This window comes from Hemibagrus wyckioides, linkage group LG28, assembly GCF_019097595.1.
Source record: "Hemibagrus wyckioides isolate EC202008001 linkage group LG28, SWU_Hwy_1.0, whole genome shotgun sequence".
In the NCBI taxonomy this organism is placed as follows: Eukaryota; Metazoa; Chordata; class Actinopteri; order Siluriformes; family Bagridae; genus Hemibagrus; species Hemibagrus wyckioides.
Genome location: NC_080737.1, coordinates 7,969,699 through 7,994,961, shown reverse-complemented (window position 1 = coordinate 7,994,961; position 25,263 = coordinate 7,969,699). Strand labels below are relative to the sequence as shown.

The 25,263-nt window shown below is 40.1% G+C and overlaps 2 protein-coding genes across 2 annotated transcripts; one reads left to right on the top strand and one right to left on the bottom strand.

Moving 5' to 3' along the window:
- The first annotated feature begins 8 nt into the window (after nucleotides 1–8).
- On the top strand, nucleotides 9–11,681 carry LOC131348054 (GAS2-like protein 2A). The gene is made up of 6 exons (XM_058382616.1): nucleotides 9–360; nucleotides 3,276–3,493; nucleotides 4,372–4,479; nucleotides 4,753–4,849; nucleotides 6,287–6,491; nucleotides 9,051–11,681. Exons 1-6 carry the CDS (start codon nucleotides 9–11, stop codon nucleotides 10,708–10,710), a joined length of 2,640 nt encoding a protein of 879 aa, XP_058238599.1. The 3' UTR covers nucleotides 10,711–11,681.
- A 137-nt stretch (nucleotides 11,682–11,818) lies between these two features.
- Nucleotides 11,819–24,828, bottom strand: LOC131348060 (ras-like protein family member 10B). Its single transcript, XM_058382626.1, has 4 exons — nucleotides 23,705–24,828; nucleotides 22,415–22,801; nucleotides 20,342–20,466; nucleotides 11,819–13,922 (listed from the first exon to the last, which is right to left on the bottom strand). The coding sequence occupies exons 2-4, from the start codon at nucleotides 22,700–22,702 to the stop codon at nucleotides 13,652–13,654; spliced, it is 684 nt and encodes a 227-aa protein (XP_058238609.1). The 5' UTR covers nucleotides 22,703–22,801; nucleotides 23,705–24,828; the 3' UTR covers nucleotides 11,819–13,651.
- Between the last annotated feature and the right edge of the window lie 435 nt (nucleotides 24,829–25,263).

Genomic DNA, 25,263 nt, shown 5'->3' with positions numbered 1-25,263 from the left:
TTTTTGGCATGTCGGGAATTGAGCACGCCTCGACGCAGAGCATCAGACCTTTCAAGTCGTGTGAGGAGTACCTCTACGCGATGAAGGAAGATCTGGCTGAGTGGCTGAAGGACTTGTACGGCGTGGACATTACGGTGAATAACATGGTGCAGGCGCTGGAGACGGGCGCGCTCCTCTGCGCTCACGCCAATAACGTGACGCGCGCCGCCGGGGAGTTTCAGCACAAACACGGTCGCAGGCGCGCGCACCTGCCCTCCTCCGGGGTGACTTTCATGAGCTCGGCTCAGCCTGCAACCTTTCTGGCCCGGGATAACGTGTCCAACTTCATCAACTGGTGTCGGAATGAGATGCACATTAAAGGTAGAGATGGAGAGAGAGCAAGCACGTGTTAGAAAGAAGTGGATTTTTGTTAAAGTTGCATCAATTAATTAATTGGGCCCATTTCTAAATAATAATAATAATAATAGCTTAAACCCCACAATACATCGAAATATAGAACAGTAAAAAAAAAAATCTGAAAAAAAACATTTTCTTACATCCAAAATACTTTTTCTTTTATTTTTCTTTCTTTCTTTTTTTCCCTTTTAACTAGTGCATTATGGGATGTAGAGTTATCATAAGCCATTTATATATTTATGTCAAAACACTACAGGTAAATTTGAATAAAGTCAGATTTAAAACAAGCACAAAAATTAGTTGAATGCCTTTACCTGGTGCCTTTATATTGGAAAATGTATTTATGCAAATTCTTGGGCTGAAATTTGTAAATTTTAATAATACCAACAATATTTCATTGTGAATTGCTCTGCAAAAGAAAGAAATTCACAGAACGGTTTGTCATGCAAGCATTTCTTCACCTTATTGTTTAATTAATATATTAGCATACACTGCTTTCAAATAATTATTATATGAATAACCCCCCCCCCCCTCGACTTTTTTTTAAAACTTGAATGCTAAGTGGTTTAAAGCATTTCCACTCTAGTTAGTGAGGAACATAAAGTGTCTAAAGGAAAACCCACATTGGTTTCCACTCCTGTCAGAAAAGAACAAGAATCTAAAGCTACAGTGGAAACAAACTGGTCACAAAAATTGGACACTTGACGATTTGGGGGGAAACAATGTTCAACTATCAAGTTTGGGTCAGCCTGTGCCCACTGTATCCCCAGATTCCTGTTCTTGGCTGAAAGAAGTGGAGCCATCTGCTGTTGTACCGCAACCGCGTTCAAGCTGCATTGTATTCTAAGATGCTTTTCAGCTCATCATGGTTGTAACAGATTGAATGATTAAGTTACCATCGACTCCCAGTGAGCTCTAACCAGTCTGGACATTCTCCTCTGACCCCTCTGATCATCAAGGCCTTTCTGCCAGCCCTTTTTTTCCCTCAAACTGTGTCACTCAAACCTGACAAAGTCATTGTTATCACATCATTTTAAATGTATTGTGTGTTACTTCACATGAATGGCTGATTGGATAATTGCATGAATTCACAGGTGTGCATAAAAGTTGCTGTTAGTGTATATCATCAGTGTATAGCTCTTCGGAAATATATACCATGTGGATTGTGAAGTGGGAGAAGTTTAATACCTTTGCCAAAGGAGCTAGGTTTCAAGTCAAGAAGCTTTTATTGTCATTTCAATCATAGAGATAGCTGACACAGTTACACAGTGAAATGAGACAACGTTTCTCCAGGACCCTGGTGCTACGTAAAACAACAACAGAGCAACGAAACAACACAGAGCTAAGGACAGAAAGTAAAAGTCCTAGCTACATAAAGTGCAACGTGTGAAACCTAGTGCAAACAGACAATACAAAACAAAACAGTACAGGACAGATACACAAAATGCACAATATAGACAAAATGATAACATGGTGGTCATGTGTGCACAAAACCAGTGGAATTTAGTTTTGATATTTTATAGTTGCATGTCTCCTGTTTCTGATGTAAGACTATTAAAAATGTCGTTTTTAACATAAAGGGCAACAAACATGGTAGTTTTGTGTACTGTTGTCTTTCTCTCCTTTTATATCAAATACTTCTTTACTTCCATGTTCCCTCAGGTATCAATGAAGTAGCCTATTGCTATCTTGCTAGCTAACTAGCTTCGCCGTTTGTTGTACCCACAGTTGTGGACATTTGACCAAATACACCACAAAATTGATATAAAATAATGTTATGTTAAGCACTCTGACACCTGCCCTTTAGAGTTTTACGAACTTAAAGAAAACTTTCGGTTAATTGGTGTGTATTAAATGTGTTAAGCTTTATTACTCGATTCTACCACAAGGTGGCGACATTTGCTTGAAATGTGGAGCACAACGTTGATCTGTGCACTGAGAGAAACTGTAAAACATTTTCTTTATTAAATTCCTCTCTTATCGGTATTTTTTATTGTTGTGGAAAAGGATCTCGTTTGGCATGTGAAACTCTGAAAACAAACTGAAAGGTTGTATGATGTTGACCTACAAATTTGTGTTGGATACTAAATAGTAGCCTACAGTATAGCAAGTTAACTGTGATAGCCTCCGAACTTAAATTTGTTTAATGTGTTTTATTAATTTTGCTGTCCTGCCTCAAAAAATCTGTGGTCATTATCCACTGTTTATTATTTTATTTTATTTTATTTTATTTTATTTTATTTTATTTTATTTTATTTTATTTTATTTTATTTTATTTTATTTTATTTTTTAATTTCCCCTCCTGGATGTCAGCCTTCCTAAAAAGTTTAATTCTGGCCCTGTATGTCACAGCTGTTAATTTAATTTAATTTAATTTAATTTAATTATTTTATTTTAATTATTTTATTTTATTTTATTTTATTTTATTTTATTTTATTTTATTTTATTTTATTTTATTTAAATCCTCAAATGATCTTTAACACTGAGTTTTTGGTTGGTGCCTAGTTCACTAGAAAGGTAGACCTCCAGTGCTTGTGAATGTTACTGTAGATTAGATGTTCTTAATTTAGTCTTCCCTAATTTAGTTCATAATTTAGTTCAAGTGAAATTCTCTTATTATCTAGTCCATTCTGTTGTTATATAGTGGGAAAATGTCTTGCCTCCAGAACTACAGAAGACAATATAGACACAATGTACACAGAATAATGTAAATTTAAGACTACAATTTAAAATTTAAGACAAAAGCAATGATCAGAATAGTAAAAGAAAAATGCCAGCAACTGAGACCCATCTAAGATCCCTGTAGGCTGATGCATCATGCTCTAGAACTATGCACTCTCAGCATTTTCACATCATTACTGTCCTCCCTCCTCCTGCAGACGTTCTGATGTTTGAGACAGACGACCTTGTCCTGCGAAAGAATGAGAAAAACGTGGTGCTCTGCCTACTCGAGGTGGCTCGACGGGCCTCTCGCTTCGGCATGGCCGCACCTGTCCTTATTCAGCTGGAGGAGGAGATAGAGGAAGAGATTCGCGAGGAGAAAATGGAGCCTGTGGTCCAGAGACGCTTGATAAACACTGAGAACCTGGATGAGATGGTGATCTGCCCTATAGATTAAAATAACACCAATCAGCTAGTGAAATCTATGTTCTTACAAAGTTTAGGTGTAATAAAGGTACATTTCCAGGAGGAGAGCTGACCAATGACTTAGATGGTCATTATAGATAGATAGAGTTGAAAGTTGTAGACTAAATTCAGCCAACAAACTGATGAACACTGATGTCTGTGTACATATTTGTGGTGTATGATGACAGGAAAGCTCACCGTAATTTTTAAATTCTGTGAGCTTTCCTCTCAGACAAATTATACACGACAGTCAGTATTTATTTATTTATTTATTTATTGGATTTCTCTCTCCATTGCTGCATGCAGTTTAGTCACCCATTTACTTGCATGAGGCAACAGTTTCCATAATACTCCAGACCTTGCAGGAAGGAGTAGGTGGTGTTCCTGCCCTTCTCCCAGATCATTCTACATTTACATATCATTTTAAATAATGAAGTGATTTAATGGCTGGAATATAATTAATATTCAGAAGACACAGAAATTACATTCAGTCCTTTGCACTGACACAGACACTATTATACATGCTTGGATGGCATGAGGCAGAGATGACGCATAACCTTGTCCTAACCTCAATCAGAAACATCAATTTTTCTAGAGGCAGGTTTACATTCTGTCACTGAAGATTGATAGTCGAGCAAAGCAGGATGGACCTCCTGTTAAGAGCAACATGATTTGTAGGATCACTTGCCATTGACTCGTACCGTATCCTGTTCACTCCTTTATGATTTATTGAACTGGAGGGAAAAAGGGCTGAGTCAAGCTGTAGTGAATTGTGCGGTTGGGATATTGTAAAAGAGACTGATTGAAACAGTGTGTGTGTGTGTGTGTTTTCAATTCCTGTGTGTACAGGTTCAATATCTGGTGAGTCGCTGCACTTGTCCCAGTCAGTTTCCCATGGTGAAGATATCAGAGGGAAAATATCGAGTCGGAGACTCCAACACCATCATATTTGTCCGAGTAAAATAACCTCACTGTCTTTTCTTCCTCTCTCTCTCTCTCTCTCTCTCTCTCTCTCTCTCTCTCTCTCTCTCTGTCTCTCTCCATCTCTCTCTCTCCCTTCATCTCTCTCTCTCTCATCAATAATGACGTCTGCTTCTGCTCTGCTGTGTCACAGTCTGACAAATGATAAGAGATAAAGCTCTTATACTCTCTGACAGTCCTTCACTGTCAGTCAGCTTATGGCATATGGGTTCTATTAAACAATGCGTGTGTGTGTGTGTGTGTGTGTAGATCTTAAGGAATCATGTGATGGTGAGAGTGGGTGGAGGATGGGACACCCTAGAGCACTATCTGGACAAACATGACCCCTGCCGCTGCACATCTCTGTGTAAGTGTGTACACACACATACACACATATATGTTCATCTATCAGTATTACGAAAATTATTACATCATATATGCATTTTTGAACAGCCGGGATATTCCATTTCAGTACTCTTAATTATGTGTGGAAGCCGCATTTAGGGACAGATGAAAACATTTCCATTTTCGATTATTTTTTGCCCCCTGACTAAAGGTCAATCAGCCTCTCAACACAGACGCAATTCATTTATGCAAGTACATGTAATTGCTACCCTGAAAGTGCTTAAAGCATAAACATGTTTGTTTTCCATAAACTGTGGGCACGAGAAAAAAAAATTAATCACCGTATATGATTACATGTACTTTTCCCTCATTTTTATCATCTGTCTGTTAACATCTGTAATATTTCTCTTGCAGTAATGACACATTGTGAATCGTAACTAGGTGTGAAAATTGCCCTGAAATTTTGTATATGCTTCATAAATCCTTTCCACAACAACGATGGCACTGATTCTGATACCGGCACTTAGGGCGTGTATTAGTTTCAGGAACAGAACATACTGATACTGTAACTGAAGCAAGGAATTCAATACCCCAATTTAATTAAGCATTTTAAAGATAAAACATGCCAAAGAACAGCTATTTTAGTCAAGCGAGAGCAAAAAAAAAAGCAAGGTAAAGGTCAACAACAGTTTCATAAGCGTAACAAATTCCCACATGAGAGAACCAGAGCGAAGTGCAGCCTCTGGAGAGAGGAACAGAACAGACAGCAGAAAAATGTCTCTTTTGCTTAAGAAGAGCCTTAAAGGTTGAAATGAGAATAAATCTAGAAACATTTAACAAATGAATCAAGCAGTCGAAAGTAATAAATTTAGACATTTTGTCACTGCTTTAACAAAAATAAAAAAGACGAATGGTGTCATTATCCAGGATTTGGTGTCAGAAGTTACGATCAGTACTAAAGAGTTATCCTCATCATCCCTATTATGAGCTAGCTGAAACATCCTTAAAGATACAGAGAGGCAGAAACATTATTAGTATCCAGTCGTCTCTTTCTTTTGGAGAAGAAAAAGCTTTATGTCTTAGATTTGTTCCGCTATATTCAACTGTGACAATCATCAACCGGTATTATGTTTGAGAATTTCATGGGGCGAGCTTAAAGAGGCCCGAGAATAGAACCTGGTGGGACACCATATTGCACTTTTTGCTCTCTGGATAATCTCTATTATGTGAGTGGAGCATGCTGAGATAATACCAGGATGTATCTGATTGCGTTCATGCTGCACGCAAATCTATGCATGCCGTGGTAGCGCTTGTTGTCATCCGTGAATATAAATAGCACGAGTGTCTTTTAGTTAGCACAGAACCAGAGAATTAAAGCCCTCGTTAAACCTACACTTCATTTCAGCGCTGTGGGAATTGCATAACCCAAGCTCATTCCATTCTCTCGCTCTCTTGCTAGCCCATAAACTTTCACAGCGCCCTTCCACTCCGGTCCACGAGATCAAAGCCAGGCAATGCGGGCCTGATGGCCAGGCTACGTCTCAAATCTCTTTGGTGCTGACCCGAGCCCAGTCCCCTCTCGACCCTGTAATCTGGACCTCTTCCGCTCCCACCAGAATCCAGAGATCAGAGCCGGGGCTCAGGAGTAGCCCATCTCCTACTAAGTAAGCGAATAAAAATACAACTTTCCACATTATTATATCACTGTGGTATCATAAATAAAACATTTATTAATCTATTAAGAAAATATTCATTAATTGCTCCTGATTACTAAGGATTTTTAGCCATTTTGGAGGATTTGGAGGAGTGTAGCCATTTGGAATGGAACTTATTTTGATTAGGCCTTTAAATTGTACAGTCTTTCAGGGATTAATGCATTAATTATATAAGTAAACGCAAATGTATTAGAATTTAATTCTACTCAAACAAGTCTGGCCTCCATCACCACCACCACCACCAAATCTAGTGCGAATCTCAGACAGACACACGGACAGACCAATGACAAAAATCACATCTAGCCAAAATAGACTCTAAATCCCTGAAAGTGAACTCATAAATAACATTTTTGTAAGACTATTTTAAACAGTTAACCCTGATGCTGTTTGGTTTTCCTTTCCAATTCTAAAATATAATCAATTCATCTGCTGGTACAATACAATGATAATTCCAAATATTACAAATATTCGGCCACTCGTTCTTAAGATATCATATTAATGAGTATCTCAGCTGGACAAATGGACGAACCACCTGATGCCTACTCCATAAAAGAGCTTTTACACTGAACCAGACATTTAATACTGCAACCAGAGTACACAGAGTTTGTTATTTCCCACTCATGCATGTCAGTGCCTTTCAAGGGGGCCAAGGAACATGGCAAAAAGTAATCAATCACTAAATGTCACTGAATGCCACAGACATTACACACAGTATGAGTGCACTGAATCAGCAGGTTAATTAGAATCCACAGGGGCTCCTGGCAGGTTAAAGAGCATCTTCAGGAAGATGGAGTTTGTATATGATGATTTTTCACATGCATTCCTGGCTCCTGGTTAAAATGAGGTGAGTCAGGGTTTTAAAGCTTAATAATAGAGCAAGGGGTTTCGACTAATAATCTAAACTCTAATACTCTCTAATACGATTTTGTTTCCTTAAAACCTGTGCAAGGTCTGCAACATAAGTGGATTAAAATAAGTGTGTGTTGATTAAATTGTAAAGAGTATGACCTAAATAGTACAAGACACCATTCTGGCAAATTGTAAGAGGAATGAAACATTTTGCAACATGTTGTAATTCAAAAAGAGTTATTTAACAGCAGGCTACATCATGTTTTATTCCTTATACTGTATATGCAATGTAATTATAATTTGGAAGGCTTTCGGTCGTCATTTTTATAAATTTCAGCTCCGGCTGACAGGGTGACAGAAATCCATTTAGGCCTGCAGACTTGGCTCGTAATTAATTAGACGACAAATACACATACTGCTCAGGAACCTGCGTGCTTGTGTGTGAAAGTAATGCTGTGAGAGAGACATTGTTTATCACTGCTTTGAATTGCAGTTCATCTGTCCTTCGTCAAGTGAAGTCGTCCGTCACTTCGTCGTTCATTCTGAATCAAATTCCCATCGCATCACAATTATCCCTCAGCAACATTACAGCACAAAGAGTGCAAACAATGGAAGCACAAAATTACATGGGTAATGCTTTTAAATCATTTTTATTGCACCGGCCCTGTCGTTTCATACACATTTTATGAGAATGTCTAATGGTGGCCTATTTAATTACTGCAATAAACTAAACATCAGATTCTGCTACACCACTTTAGCTTTTAGGTTTAAGTAGATGGATAGGAGCCTTTGTCACATATACATTATAGCACAGTGAAATTCTTTCTTCGAAATATCACAACTTTTTGAGGTTGGGGTCAGAGCACAGGGTCAGCCATGATACAGTGCCCCTGGAGCAGAGAAGGTTAAGGGTCTTGCTCTCAAATGCCCAACATTGGCAGCTTGGCAGTGATGAGGCTTGAACCCTGATCAACATCCCAGAGCTTTCATCACTTAATCTACCACTGGTAGTTTTCCTTAGTTTAGGTTCCATGGTACCCTTATATTATTTGTCAGTGAGTATAAATCAGATTAATTGCTCTAAATTCATTCAGAAACATTAGGAACTAAAGTTTAGGGTGTGGAGGCACTGATCGATACATAAACTGGGTCATTTATACAGCACAATTACAAGAAGTGTGTATAAATCAACACCCTCTCAGATAAGATTTATTTTAATACTTGTTTAAAGGCATTTTATTAAAATAAATGGCTAAAAGGGGAAAAAGATCAGTTTGGCATATACACCTATTGTATATGACTTGTACAATACAGAGTCTGGATTAAGACTTCAGCCTGTACAGTTGGTGTAGTGTAATGTTGGAAATCTGCCATGGCAACCAGCCCAAAATTCCTCTGAAAATACTACGCTATGATGGTAAAAATGTTAATAAGGGTTTGATACAGCTTACCCTGTTCTGACATTTCAAATCTTTAATTGTGTCCACTTCATCTGAATTACCCTGATATAATGAAATATGCTTCAGCTTGAGTGCTGCTATCTTGTAACAAAAAGAGTGAGTCAGATGCTAATACGCACAGCTCTGAATGATTGTACTATAGAGAAATAATATTACTATATATTTGAGAGATCATCTGGCTTTGTGGATCTACTTTCAGACTAAGGGTCCCTTGCCAACAGACCTACTCTGACACTAAGGAAGTGCTGAAGTCCTCTAACAGAACAGGCAGAGAACCCAGCAGGGTGTCTCCGTCTAGACGTGTAACCAGCAGTCTTCCCCGACCAGCTCGTCCGTCCACTCCACCACAACCACAGACTCAGCGTCCCAGTACACCCTTGGTCTTGCAGAAGGTCTACAGCCAAACCTCTACTTCACCGCAGCAAGTGCCAGACAACAGGCCTGGGCACAATTGGACTAAGTCCCAGATTGTATCAAAGCTGAGACAAAATGCCACAACTGTGCCAAAGAACAACAAGGATTTACAAAGTGCTCCAGAGAAGCCAGGAGTTTCAGTGTCAACTCGACCTTTCCAGAGTGTTACACCAGTTCAATGTCTTGCAACCAACAACCATCAAGACTCTCAGGTCAGTGGGAATGCCAGAAAGAGCCCAGGGTTTATTCGGACATTTTCTCCTACAAAAGGGCTAATGGGTGTCATATCAGGGGATGGACATACTAGGATCCTTGCATCAAATGAAAAAGCCCAGTCATCAGACAGTTCATCCCGACCTACCAGACTGCAAGGAAATGAGAAGAGCCGACAGAGATCTTCTTCACACGGTGACAGAAAACACTGCTTGGACCTTCCAAAGCACACTGGACTAAATTCTGTCATCAATTCTGACTTGGTAGAGCCATCTCAACCTGTTGCTGCTGTGAGTGCAGAAAACAAATGTAGAGATACAAACAGAAGCTATCTCTTTACTCCTCCCCCAATCAGTCCTACTCAGGAGGCTATCCTCTATCAGAGCCTTGAGGAAGAGATCCTGTTTAATCTACAACAGCTTGGCATGGACTCTGATGGTGGTGACTCAGAGAACGAACAGGACAGTAGTCAGCCTGACACCCCAATGAATTCTCCAGAGATTTCACATAAGACCAGGCAACCATCTATCCACAACACATCCCCTGGTGCATCCTATTCATCCTCCAGACAAACCAATCCAAGGGATGCTAATTTTGGAGCTGTCATTGATGAGCTTTCAAAAGGAAGGAGACCACTTGAGAAAGTATCTGTTGAAAGCTGGGTGAACAATTTCTCCAGAGATCTCAGAGGCAAGAAGCAAGAAAGTCAGACTAACACAGATTCAAGAAACCTGACTGTCTTCAAACCCTCTATGGCAAGTTCCTGGTCTTCCCTATGCTCAAGTATGGATTCAAAAGATTCTATTGAACCATCCAAGACTGCTGAAGCTAACAACTCTGGGACTGGCAAAAAGGAGAAGCCTCGGGTCTCTTCATCATATCAGAGGAGATCGTTAAAAAAGCCAGAAAGGGTGCCTTCCATCTATAAGTTGAAACTGAGACCTTGTGTCCGTCCCAGACGGGACCACAGGCCTGACAAGACACCTACAAAGATCCCCAAACCAATTTGTTATAAACGAAGTCAAAGTCCAGGAGGCACCACTCAGAACAACATATCAGTACAAAGCACTGGTCTATCTGATATTCAGAAAGGACACACTGTTTCTCGTAAAGTTTCCACCAAAAGACGCTCAAGAAAGACCTGTCAAACAACATCCAAGTTTAGTGCCACAATGTGCAGAGGAGGAGACCAGGAGATGATGGCTAACCAGGAGCTTGAATTCTGGGTTTAATGGTTTTTTTTACTATATATTTTTTGTTTTCACTTGTGTCATGTTTTGTATCTCAGGCAAAAGCAGGAGTAAACTCATTCAGTTGTAAGCTTAGGGACTAGTTCAGGGACCACTTCATCCTTGTCAGAGTCCCAGTGGATTAAGACCCTACCCTCGAGATGGGATACCAGATGGGACCCTACCCTCGAGATGGGATACCTCTAGGATGGGATGCCAGACTGTTGCATTTCAACACCTACATCTGTAGCAGAACTCAAAAAGAGATTGAACTCAAGATTCTAAAGCTGTGAGCCAACAAAACGTCCTGATGTACCACTGTGCTGCCCTGATACAACTGGTGCTTTTATTCAAAATGACTAAATTACAGTTTAGCAGTTGAGGATTAAGGGTTTTGCTCAAGGACCCAACCAGGGCACCTTGGCTATGCAGGGATTTAAATGGATAACCTTTCAATCAGTAGCCCAAAACCTTATTCACTGAATAGCTACTTCCCAATTACCCAGAGAGAAATTCGGCATGGCAAAATTCTTTAAAAGAATTTACAAATTTGATTAGAATAATTCCTTGACTATGCACATGCACATGCTGACAAGCTTCGACTTTATCAAATAAGCAATGTTGTTTTCTCCCAGGCAGCTGGAAGGCTTGCAGAAATAGAAAAGCGCGCACTGTATTGCTGTTCACGGTCAGGTGCTTCACAGCTGAGCCTTATTCTGTCAAAGCACATAAGATACCAAAGTACCAACAGACAAATGTTCACTTATTAAAATCTACATTAGTCCCATCTGCTCATCTGATCATGTGTGTATGCAAGCTGCTTTTGTTTAACTGTAAACAATTAAGACTAGCGAGGTACAGTATCTAAGATAGTATTCAAAAACTGTAGCATTCCCACGGAGGTTATACTTAGCTCAAATTTCCCTCTAACAATTTTGTTGCAAGTCACCTTGCTGCCTTGTTTTTGCCGGTGCAGCCTTTATAAATAAACCCTAGTGTAAGTCTGGGGCTATTTATAGCCTCCTTGAAACTGCAGTCTATCACACCAGAGCAGATGCACCGGGTACATCCCTTTCTCCTTTCTTTCTTTCTTTCTTTCTTTCTTTCTTTCTCTCTCTCTCTCTCTCTCTCTCTCTCTCTCTTCCTCAAATTTCTCTCAGAGGAGAGGATCACTTCAGACCTCTCATCATTATATCTGTAGGCATAGAAATTGGTCTGATGTGGCTAGAGAAAGCAGGTCAAAATTATTCCCGGGTTTTTTTTCTCCCTCCACAATTAACATTCAGCATTCAGAGCTAAACAGACGAATCCTCTCTCCCATGTTATGCTTTTAAAATAGAAGCCATTTTCTGAAGGCGAACATGTTTAATTAGCATTACCACAGTACCAGAAATAACTCTTTCTGCGGTTACATAATAAAATATAGATATATATATCTGTGATCTGATACCAGCAAGACGATTTATTATGAATTTTAGTGCAACAAGTACATCCTGACTTTCAGTTGTTTACGAAGCATTTTGTACATTATCAGATACCTTTATTTTTTATCAAGACGTTTTGCTGGATTTCAAATAAAAGGATCATTTCTATGGGGTGATTTTCTACAGACATTAAGCGTGATGCATGAGAAATTATTTTCTCAATCTTGATTAAAAGTACTTTTCAAATAAAACACCATTTACACTCAGAAAAAAAGGGTATTAAACTATACCATTTCTCTACACCTCTTCCTTTAAACATAGATAGGTGCACTTTGTGTAGTGAATCTTTAAAGCTTTACTCTAATGCTCCAATTATGTACCTTACATCTTTTTTTTTTTAAAGGTGTAATATATATCGATTACCAGGTCAAAGATACATATCAAGGATATAAAAGATAAGGATAACTCCAAAAATGACCAGTTTAGTACCCTGTTTTTCTTTCTTCATGGCCCATAAATATTTATCATGATATTTTACCGTATATGAGGCTGTACGTACATGTACAGTGAGTTGGATTTGTGAAACTAAAACGAAAAAAAAATGTGCATATAAATCTTCTTCACTATTAAAAAAAGGGGGTTTTGTTAAATAAAATCCATTTTTATTCAAGTTTCAGGTGTCGGGGCACTGTTTCAACTAGATACAGATTTCAAATACAGAATGTTGTATAAAAGATCTTTTCAGGATGTGAGGACTATCAAAGGTGTCAGCGGGGCGTAATAGCAAATTTCATGTTTCTTGGCAATATTGTGCTGTCCTTCAGGATGAAAAATGAGGTCAAGTTGAAATTGAGCTTCATGTTTATAGAAGAATAAAAATTCAAAAACAAACAAAACAAAAAAACCACCCTTGTTTGCGTGGGTCCTGATGAACTATAATAACTCATTTCCTGCTCTGATGTTTCGTTCGAGAGTGAAATAAGGACAAGCGTGATCGTACAACAAACACAATACTTGCACCTGAATGCGCTAAACAGGTAAGTCCTAACATGGAAGTTATCCACTGGGCGTACACATAGGTTTATTTGTGCTCTTGTGTTATCACCCGTGTTGTTGTACAGCCACACGTTGAGCCATGATGAGAGAGAGAGACGCCATTTTAGGCTCAAAAGAACTGGAAGATTCAGCGGTGTATGCCCGAGATAAAAAGCAGAAATGGGCTTCTTCAAGCAGTCCCAGCATAAACACATTATTTGCATTTCAGCAACATGGTATTAAAGCTGATTTTTGAGGCTTCAGTCAATGTCGACACGTTACGGTCGGCCCGTTTTTCCAGGACCAGCAGCATCTGAGGATTCCTCTTGGCATCAGAAAGCAGTTTGTGTGAACAGAGGAAACATTTCTCCTCAGTGAAGCGTCCATGACAGGATTCCTTGGCTAGAAGGCAACCCGAACTCATTATCACAGCCATAACTCGATTTCGTTTCAAACCGTGCGAGACACGGTGACAAGCTCACGCCTCACATGAGAGCGCAGCGCTCTCTCCTCAGCGCTCTCTGAAAGCGCACGGTGGCATGCACATGTTTGCACCTGGCACAGCCTACGCTCCGCAGGGCCTCGCCAAACAGCAGCAAAACGTGCCAGTTGAACTTGGCCGAGCACTCCACGTAGCCGCACTTCCAGCTCTTGCGCACCAAGTCCGAGACGTTGTGGCGTGGGATGACCCGGCCTCGCTGGAGATCGCGCTTGTTGCCTACTATCAGGATCGGCGTCTCTGTTGCCCCCATCACCCTGTGGAAAAACAAGCACATGTTAATAAACAACAACAAACAGTTTACAATGGAGGTTTTTCTGTAAGCATTCATAGATCAGGGTGAAGATAAATATGATGCTACCACCACCATGTTTCATTAGTGATAAGAACTGCATGGTTATTGCCGAACCTAGTTCATTTGCTGTAACATTACAAAATGTGGAAAATTCAAAGGGGTAAAACTTAAAGGGGGGCATTTAAATGATTTACTGTCTGGAGTCACCCAAATGAGGATGAGTTCCTCTAAAGGTTTCTTACTCATATCATCTCAGGGAGTTTTTCCTTGCCACAGTCGCCTCAGGGATAAATATTAGTAATAAATAGTAACTTAGCTTTAAACTTTATAATTTTTATTCTATGTTTCTATGCTTCTGTAAAGCTGCTTCAAGACAATATCCATTGATAAAAGTGCTATACAAATAAATTGAATTGAATTAAATACTTATTCAAGGTATTACATTTGTTGTTTATTTAGCATGTATCAAAGGAGTCTCCAGTGTCAGCGTTCTAGGTTTCTTTGAAAGTCTTCAGAACCGAAGGCTTTGTTTCTTCGTCAGATGGCAAGATTTATTCATTCTCACTGGATGGTCTTTGTTTGTTTTGAGGTGAGTAGGAAAGGTTTCTGTTCCTGATTTTGTCATTTGCAGACACCCAATATATCTCCAGTAGAGTTCTGTCAAAAAGCATTACACTCCAGACTCCAGTTGGAAAAATTTGTGCAGGATCTAATAAGGCAGTCCAGGCTTTCGAAGGATTTCGTCTTCTCTGCAGATGGGGTTAACGGAGCACCACAGCGTTGAACTGTCAGAAGGAGAAATGCTAGTAATGGTGGTGGTGATGGTGGTGTGTGTGTGTGTGTGTGTGTATGGCCAACCTCACTGCCGTCTGCCACATAGCGAGATAACACCGGTTTTGTGACTCCACTTATGTCTTTCACAGATAATGGCTTTGACAGTTTGTGAGAAAAAGGATTTTCCCTTTCATAAGAACACCAGCAGGGTAAAAGCACACAAAAAGAAACTGAGTCACTCCAAATAGCTCAAATCGTGTTTTTTTTAAATGCCCTGAGACTCTGAGTGGAATTTCAACACTTTGTTTAATTTGGCTTGAGCTAAAATGCTAATTAATAACATGACCTGGTCTGCTAAGCTAATTTATCTTAATCTGTGAGTGTGCACTCTGTGTGTGAATATGTGTCTAGGTGTGTGTATGTGTGTGTGTGTGTTAAGACAGCCTGATCTCATTAGACTCAAGCTTCCCTGTTGTCAGTCAGCGCAGGGTGTTCGGGGTCTTAGTGAGTAAGGTGTTCGAGCTTTGCTCATCCATCACCAGCTGTGACAGTTTGCAGCCTTTGATCTCTACACATCTGCTACGTCTTTCCGTCTCGGCCACAGGGACAAAGAGACAAGAACTCCGGATGCTGGCTTTGCTTATTTGCAAGACTTTTGAATTAGTTTACATGACTTATCAGTTTTCTGTTGCAGTTTCTCTCTGACTATTGAGGCAAAATGTAGATTTTCTTGTACATTTTTGATGCCAGTAGGACGTGCGATTTATCATTCAGTAAATACAGGCCTTGCATAAACATTAACCTGATTTGAAATCGTTCCACATTTTGTAGGCTTACCACCTTGAACAGAAATGGACTTTTGGTTATGTATCTAGACAAAACAATCAACCAGAGAAGAGACCACAAGGAAAGATTGCTATATATGATACTACCACTGCCATGTTTCATCAGTGATAAGCAGTGTTTGTTTTCTGCCAGACGAAGCAGACACTAAAGCATGAGGAAAGCTTGGGAAGGTGCTACACATATTGCGGTGTAATTTTACCTGAAATATACACCAGTTAGGCATAACATTATGACCACTGAGAGGTGAAGTGAATAACACTGATGATCTCCTCATCATGGCCCCTGTTAGTGGGTGGGATATATTAGGCAGCAAGTGAACATTTTGTCCTCAAAGTTGATGTGTTAGAAGCAGGAAAAATGGGGAAGCGTAAGGATTTGAGCGAGTTTGATGAAGGGCCAAATTGTGATGGCTAGACGACTGGATCAGAGCATCTCCAAAACTGCAGCTCTTGTGGGGTGTTCCCGGTTTGCAGTGGAAGACTGGCCCGTGTGATCCGATCCAACAGACAAGCTACTGTTGCTGAAGAAATTAATGCTGATTCTGATAGAAAGGTGTCAGAATACACAGTGCATGATGGGTCAGGGCTGTTTTGGTAGCAAATATAAGGCAGGACCAGCACAATATAAGGCAGGTGGTCATAATGTTATGCCTGCTCTGTGTATTCTAGACACAAATATTAGCAATGGAAATAGCGTTCTAAAAACATGATCCACTTGGTTTTTAAAGTACATCAAGCACAGTGGTTCCATGCAATGGATTTATTGTAGTTTCTCATTTCTTCCAGAATTTATTTTCACCCCCACATGGAACACAGCTCTGACCTTCTTCCTAAAAGGCAACCCCTGAGGCATATATAGATTCAAAAAAGAGTTATGAAATCAGTTGTCAGTGTTTTCAGTGCAGCTGAACTTTCATGCTACAGAGAGCTCAAGAGATAAATAATCCGCTCCTTAAAAAACAACGAAAAAAACAACTGCTCAGCCCTTTTATTTGGTAATTTATGCACTTATTTATTCACCCTTTCCATTATTAAGTCGACTCGGTCTAATCTCTGTTCACTCCCTCATTAAGTAATTTGCTTGCCATTGTGCTCAGCATGTTATTGATTGGTTTACTGATGATTAATCTTTTAAGTAATGTGCAGTTAGAACATTCATTATCCTTCCTTTAGATGTAATTTGGCATTTAAATCACAGGTGTAAAGCATGTACAGGGTCATAAATCTATGCTGGGGAAATGTGACATGATATGAGTCTCAGTTTTAAGGTTCTTTATGAAACACTATATTGCCAAAGGTTTTGGAACACCCCTCCAAATCAGTGAATTCAGGTGTTGTTGTTCAGGGGTTGGGCTTGGCCCCTTATGCTTCAGCATACCAAGATATTTTGGACAATTTCATGATCCTAACTTTGTGGGAACAGTTTGGGGATGACCCCTTCCTGTTCCAACATGACTGCACACCAGTGCACAAAGCAAGTTCATAAAGACATGGATGAGTGAGTTTGGTGTGGAGGAACTTGACTGGCCTGCAAAGAGTCCTGACCTCAACCTGATAGAACACCTTCGGAATGAATTACAGCGGAGACTGGGAGCCAGGCCTTCTTGTCCAACATCAGTGCCTGACCTCTTCTAGAGAGAAATGGTCAAAAATTCCCATAAACACACTTCTAAGCCTTCCCACAAGAGGTGAAGCTGTTATAGCTGTAAAGGGCAGGACAACTCCATATTACATTAATTAGTGTAAAGGCAGACGTCCCAAAACTTTTGGCAATGTAGTGCAACAAAACATTTCCACATATCCTAAAGTATGATAAATAAATATAATCATTTCCCAATTCTTGTCAGTATGACTTCACAGGAAAACAATCTTTTTTTGGCCCTGTTTTTATTCTGTATTTATTTAATTGTGGTGAGAAAGAAGCAGGTGTTGGCACGTAGCCTTCCAATAAATCCGCACAGCATCCAAACAGGCTTAGAGGTAACGATTGAAATTTGTGGTTAAACAACAGATTGAAATAAAAATGGCTCTTAACTTGAATGATTAATTAACTGTCATAATTTCTCCAGAAACTGGAGCTTTTCTATCAGGTGCCCCTATCAGGCAGCCAGCTGTTGGCTGCCTTTGCAAGTTCCTACATCAATAATCACATCGCTCTGGAACAGACGAGTGTGTGTGTGTGTGTGTGTGAGTGAAAAGAGTAAGCAGTTGGCTTGACAGACTGGATGAGACCTAATTGTGGCGCGATCAATAAAACATTTTTGTCACCAGCGGAGCTGCCGTCTCGCCTTTTGACGCAATCGAGACGTGACAGCTGACGCCACTGCTCCCGATCAATCAACACAACGAAGACAGATGCACGCGACTATCTAGACTAAATGTTAAACACTTGTCGGTACATTCATAAAAACACCCACACACACAGTCGCACACTTCAGATGGGTGATTCCACAACTGGGGTGCTGTTTGTGTCCCACTGATAGGTATGTACATAAAGGTAGAAGACAAACTGTCTGTCAGAGAGTAGGTGTAAACACAGTGCCGTGCATTAGTATTAACCCCCCTTTCTGTATTAGGTAGTGGTACAACCTGGAAGTTAAATGGTCATAAATGGGATTATACACTATACTGCCAAAAGTTTTGGGACACCCTACAAAATCATTGAATCCAGATGTTGTTTTTCAGGGGTTGGGCTCGGCCCCTTACTTCCAGTGAAAGGAACTCTTAATGCTTCAGCATATCAAGAAATTTTGGACAATTTCATGCTCCCAACTTTGTGACTTTATGACTGCACACCAGTGCACAAAGCAAGGTCCACAAATGCCTCACAAATGTGGTTCTAGAGGAATGGTCAAAAATTTCCATAAACACAATCCTAAACCTTGTGAAAAGCCTTCCCAGAAGAGTTGTAGCTGTTATAGCTGCAAAGGGCGGGACAACTCCATATTACATTCATGTTCATGTAAAGGCAGATGTCCCAGTTTTGGCCTGGCTCGCAGTTTCCACTCTAATTCATCCCAAAGGTGATCTATCGGGTTGAGGTCAGGACTCGCTCATCCATGTCTTTATGGACCTTGCTTTATTGACCTTTGATTTGCTTCTTGGAACAGGAAGGGGTCATCCCCAAACTGTTCCCACAAAATTGGGAGCATGAAATTGTCCAAAATGTCTTGGTATGCTGAAGCATTAACAGTTCCTTTTACTGGAAAAGCCCGACCCCTGAAAAACAACACCTGAATTTAATGATTTGAATGGGTGTCCCAAGACTTTTGGCAATGAAGTGTATAATATGGGGAACGGGGGTGGTAGGAAAAATAAAGAGAAGCAATCAACCTACAGGTCAAGGGTAACTCTAAACATGATGCTACCACCACCGTGCTTCACTGTATATGTATGTATAAGTACTGTGAAAAATCTTGAAACAGTGCATGTCCTGATAGTTAACCACATTTATTTTTTGTCTTTTAGGCTCAAAACTCACTAATTTAAGAGCAAAATCTCAGCATAAATAACATAAAAATCACATTGTTGCCTGGAATGTGTCATATTTTTGAATTAATAAATGCATATGTTTATAGCGTTAGTGTTATAGCTAAATAAGAGATAAAAAACTACACTATATTTTAGGAATTTTGTCAGTTTGATAATGGTGACTCTTTTGTTTGATATTTGTGAGTATGCCTTAAACCAACACCCCCCCGAAAAGCACTATTCCCTATTCCCTATTCCTAAAATTCCCTATTCCTGTATTCACATTCAGAATTAAGTCACCATGACTTATTAGGCTTCCCTGCTGCTAACCTCGTTTGCTCTTCCTTAATTTTAAGCGGTCTTTGCAGCTGCCGCTCTTTCCCTGTGATTTACTGATCAAAGCTAACAAGCCTTGTTGTCTTGGAAGTCTTTGGCTCTTAGCAATTAGCACTAGCAGATGGAAATGTGCTGGAATGTTAAATCAAGGTTGCGTTAAACTGCGTTGCCTGAAAATCCCTATTCAGTTTCCATAAATCCCTTGCTTTGAAGGTGCAATCTGTATTATTTTTTTAAATTGTTCTTCACATTTTGGCAGCTGTGAGTATAATATTTGCTCAGAGGAACAATTCTGGTTTGGATCACCAACCATCTAAACAATACCTGCAGGTTTATACTCTTAGGCTGTTAATTAATTTGTTAATTAGTATAATATGGTAATATGTTAATTTCTAAAGGTCCCCATCTTAGCACCCAGGCGAACACAAAATACGTGGCTGTAGCTTATCTATTATTTGAAGTCTCCAAAAACAGTCAGCTTTAACTAATCTTTGTCAGTGAAGTGCACTGTTCCAGGCGGCTAGTAAGTGCGCTTAAGGTGGTTGTGGATGTGACAGAGGTGCAGTTGAGAATGACGAAGGGACATGAACTGACCATTGTGTGATTACATCTGGACTGCCATTCATCAGAGGACTCACACAAGATAAAGGGAGAAAAAGACGGAAAAAGCGAGATCTTTAGAGTGTGAATCGAGAAAGGGTATGTGGAAGAGAAAGGGTTTTTAGTGTAGGAGGTTATCTACATCATCTATCTATTTCATACTACCATGCTTAAAAGTAAAATAACATACCATCGATGAATTCAGGACATTTGGAGAATACAAAACTATAACCTATTACTATTGTTATATAAAGCTTTCACAGTTGTAGTAATTTGTCGTGAAATTTGCTGAGACGTTAGCTGTGATATCCAATCAAAACAGTATAAATGTAGCATGCAGTATAATAATACGTACCGGGTCTCCAGGATCTGCTGGCGCATAGTCTTGACGTACTCAAAGCTGTCGAAGCAGCAGATGTCGTAAACCAGAATGTAGACATGGGCACTGCGAATACCTCGACAGCAAACGTCTGACCACTCCTGAGTGATAAAAGGACATGTGGACATGTCAAAAACGAGTGCTATGCTTCTATTGATTTTTTTTTTCTACAAAGAGCAGGTTTCTTGTCATCCATTTATAGTAAAATAAAATTGTAAATGTTGTGGAATGTCCACGGATACAAGTATTTTCCTGTTACCATTTGTTATAGTATAGTTATGTGATGTGATTTTGCCTTATTTAATGATGTAGAGCATTTCACTGTTCACAATTAGATATATTCTATTGTTTAGCTGTGACACCTTCATTTGGGAAAATGTCCAAAACTTCAATTCACCTTTTTAAATTTTATTTATTAAATTAGTAAAATTAATTTTTCTCTCTCAAAAAAAGAAATCTGCATGTATTTGTGTTTGTCTGTGGTAATTCTTGGTCTATATATAAAAGTGTCAGAAAGATGTGCAAACATACTCATGCACTACCATTAATATTCACATTTCACACTCTTTCCTTCCCTTCCGTTCTACATATTCAGCTAATATTCATTGAGGAAAGCGAGCGAGGGCGGTAACAGGAGACGGACGTGCCAAGACTAGCTGAGCCACATCGCTCCTATCAAGCTGGGCTGAGAACGAATCGCTCATTATAGTCTACCATTGGTTTGGTTCCCTTCTTTAACAGTAATATTAACATTTTGCTTACTGTATCTTAACAAAACATTTTAAACTTGTTTAGAGACCAGGTTTGTGAACTGATGAACTCATTAGCATCATGGAGAAAAGTACACTCTCATTAAACCTGAGGAACAACGTATTAATCAATGCACTGCTTGAGTAAGAATATAATTTGGGCTTTGGAGTCAGGAGAATTGTATTGTTTAGTAGCATGAGTCAGTCAAAACAAATGCAGGTTATTATATAGCAAGGCTATAGCACGGGGGAGGGGTGATTTTTTTCTTTACCTCAGAAGTTACCTCAAAATTACTGCTCATGTAATATAGGGGTTTTTACTGCAATCCCTGAGGGTACTGTCTGTAAGGGTTTGCTCTCCGCATTACAAAGAAACGCAGAGGGCACTATGATAGCTCTAAAAGGCTTACAGCATGTTTCAGGATGAATTTCCGGACTCTTTGACTCTGAAATTAATTTTGTGAAGTTTTTTTTTTTTTTTTTTTTTTGCATCGAAGCCTTGTTCGAGTTTATTCATGAGTCCAGAGGCAAGATTCTTCTAAATGATTGTAATGAACTCAGTTCATACATTTGAAACTGTCTCCTCCGAAACGGCAGACTGAAGTGAGGACTGAAATAACCCTAGTTAAGCTGATGTTCCTCTGAAGCAGGATTAACATATCTTATCATAACCTGCTTTGCTTGTTAAAAAATGATGCCATTGGGCTGCAGTTATAAAACGGAATCATGATAATCTCAAGGCACAGATGTGTGCAGATGACACGACCTCTGGCTTTCTACGGTCTCACAGCAATGTTTTTCTCAGATTCTACCATTTCCTGGAGTATAATCCTGATCTGCAAAGCCACTACTGACCCCAATGATAATGAGAGGAACGTTTATGACATTGCCCTATAAAAATACAGATATTTTTTAAAGGAATACTTCAGAATTTTTCAGCTTAACCTTTATATACAGTACTTGTTGTATACTTTATGTAGAGGTGATCATTTAAACATATTTCTCTGTATGTATAAATATAGGGCAATTTTTGGGGCAGTCAATAAACAAATGAAATATGTGAAACATATTTTTCTACTTTCATAGATAATGCAGTCACTGTAGCTCAACGTAAACACAATGTGAACCATTTAAAATGGTTGTAGTATTGAATTTGCTTTATATAGTTAAAAATTTATAGATGAAACTGCTTTTCTTTTCTCCGTTCAGGTAAACAGTCAGGTAGATAAGGGTTAAGTTGGCATATTCTATTAGAAATAATACTCGCCACACTCAAAGCCCCACACAGCAATGCCCATACCTGGAGGGAGCTGCCGGGGAAGCTGCTGATGGCGGGGTAGTCGGTGATCTGCAGGTCGTGCACATGGCCATTGAGCACAGCGGCGGACAGATGTACCCGGCGTGTGCGGCTTGACGAGGCCACGTCACTGTAGTCATCGTGGAGGAATCGCTGCACAATGGCTGTCTTGCCCACCCCCTGCGCACCCAGCACCGCTATCCGGAATGGAGGGGGCATAGCACCACGTCCACCTCGGCCTCGGTGGGCCCCACCGCCCTCCCTGCTCTCGCAAACCGCTGGCCAATGCATTCAGGAGGGTACCAGGGCCCTGCATAGTCCTGACCAGGGCACGAGGAGCTGAGCTGGGCACAGCACAGCCCCATTCATAGGATGACTAAACCTGGGACCCTAGAGATAAAGGGGAATGGGGTGAAATTAGCAAGCTGTACATCTTGTCAAGGTACAGTACAGAAAGTAAGCTTATCAGAAACAGATACATCAAATATAATGGAATTTTATTCAAAGTAAGAAAACAATGGCTGAAATGATATATACTGGTGGTGACAGATCTGATTATGGTTTATAAAACCAGGAATGTCAGAAGGAACCAATGCACAGGTTGATGTATTCTGTTTCCTTGTACAAAGGTTGTCTCTTAGGTCTCCCTTGCCTTTAAGAATTAAACCCCCTAATAAAACACATAGCTAACCAAGCAACTTTTGTATTCACAGATTGTTAACAGATTTCAAAAAAATGTGATGACGCATGAGCTGACAAGAGCATGGAAAAACTGCATCTGGAACCCTGCTTCAGATATGACTCACTGGTTAAAGCTTTGGCCTGATGATCTGATGGTTATGAGTTTAAATCCTCAGCAGCTTACTCCTGAACCTGAACTGCTCAGTTTTATCCTAACACCTCCATATCCATAGGAATGCTGCATAAAGCATTCCCCATGGACTAAGTTATGGGCTTCCATATGTACGAACACAGTATAAAACCTGGGCTGTAAAATGGTACACGCAGCACTGTAGTTATTATTATTATAACTTCCAATCCTAAACACTTTGTTTATATGGAAATGTGTATAGAAAATGCCATACTGCCGAATATTAGCATACGTACAACTGCATGCTCGTGCACAGATACAGAATATTACCGCAAGTTATTCAGACACAAATAGTAAATGTGATTTTAATTTTAGATGCCCCACCCTTACTTGAATCGCGCGCGCTATTGTGGCTGCTTATTGTGTTGCTATGTAAGGTGAAGATTTGCCTATCCTAAAGTCAAAAACATTTTCATGCATACCTCGTGATACTTTCCCTCGACGGCAGGTAGGAAGCTCGATTCTGCGCCACGAGGAACAAACCGACCAGCCGACTTTTCACGACTTTTGGCTCGCGACTCGTCCAATGCGTAGGCATTCCAGGTGCCTCCAACAGCAGCAGTAACGCTCCGGAAGGGACATCCTCCTGTTTCTGCTGGTGCAACCCCCCCATACAAAATAAACAAATAAATAAATCAAAACAACAGGTCCTGATGCTCGCGCACCAATGAAAAACCCAAAAGTGCGCACGCGATCGTAACCTTGTCGCTCACACAGAGACCCGGTGCTCGCGCTCTCTTATACGCAGACTGATTTGCAAAAAAAAAAAAGATTCATGTTGGTCAGTCAGCAGGCGCTCTCCGTGTCTCCCCCCCTCCTCGTGTAGATGCTCTCCGCCTCCGATATGACACGGGCCCGAAATAATAAGATATATTGCAGTTGTTAAGCGCGTGAGAGCTGTCTCAGACCCAGGCACGAGGAGAATAAATGTGCACGTGTGCATTTGCGCGCTTCGAGCTCTGTTGAAATATTGCATTGACTGGATAATATGTATGCTTTTGCACTAATTTGACACAAGTTGCGTTTTTATTCTCTCTCTCTCTTTAAACAGAACATCCTATATATCTCTACTAAAAAAAGAAAACTACTCTCGTGCGTATTTCTGATCTCATTTCTGATTTGTCGCAGTTGTACAGGGATTTCTCCCAGGATGTATTTTTTCCCCCCTCTTTGCTTTACTACTGAACATGTGCGCATTCTGCGTCTCTCGACGTGCTGTAGTAAGGCGGCTGTTTCTTAGCAACCCAGACTTTTCCCCTTGTTGCTAAGTAACCACGTGGTCCATACCTGTCTGCGCGTTACTTACGCGCTCGGTGCCCAGTTGTGTCCAGGTGTGCGTGTGTTAGAAGCTTAGTGATTCATGCACTTTCCCAGGTTGAGAGTGTAAGCCTTAAAAAGGTTACCATCTGCTGGACACGGGGTTTTATGGAGGCTTTGGACCTAAAATGTAAATTGTCCGTGAAATCGACAGGAATGCGGGCGGCACGTGCTGCCTGAGATCAGATACCATCTTCAATAAACAGGCTACGTTATTTCTTTTTTATTTCATTCTGCACTACTGCTCTGCTGTGATATGGAGTATCGAGATCAGGGTTAGTGACAGCATCACTTGCTGGACTGAAATCAAATCAGATGCAGATGTTTTGATCACTACTCCTCATGCATTAGTTACAGGTGCAAGGCAAATCACAGGTTTATATCAGTGCACTTTTTCTAAAACGTTATCGTTTCTATAGTAACAATGTAGAGGGCATTATCTGGCCAAAGCTCCACATAAAAATGATCTACACTGATCAGGGATAACATTATGACCACTGAGAGGTAAAGTGAATAAGACTGATGATCTCATCATTGCACCTGTTAGCGGGTGGGATATATTAGGCAAGTGAACATTGTGATGTGTTAGAAGCAGGAAAAATGGACAAGTGTAAGGATTTGAGCGAGTTTGATGAAGGGCCAAATTGTGATGGCTAGACGACTG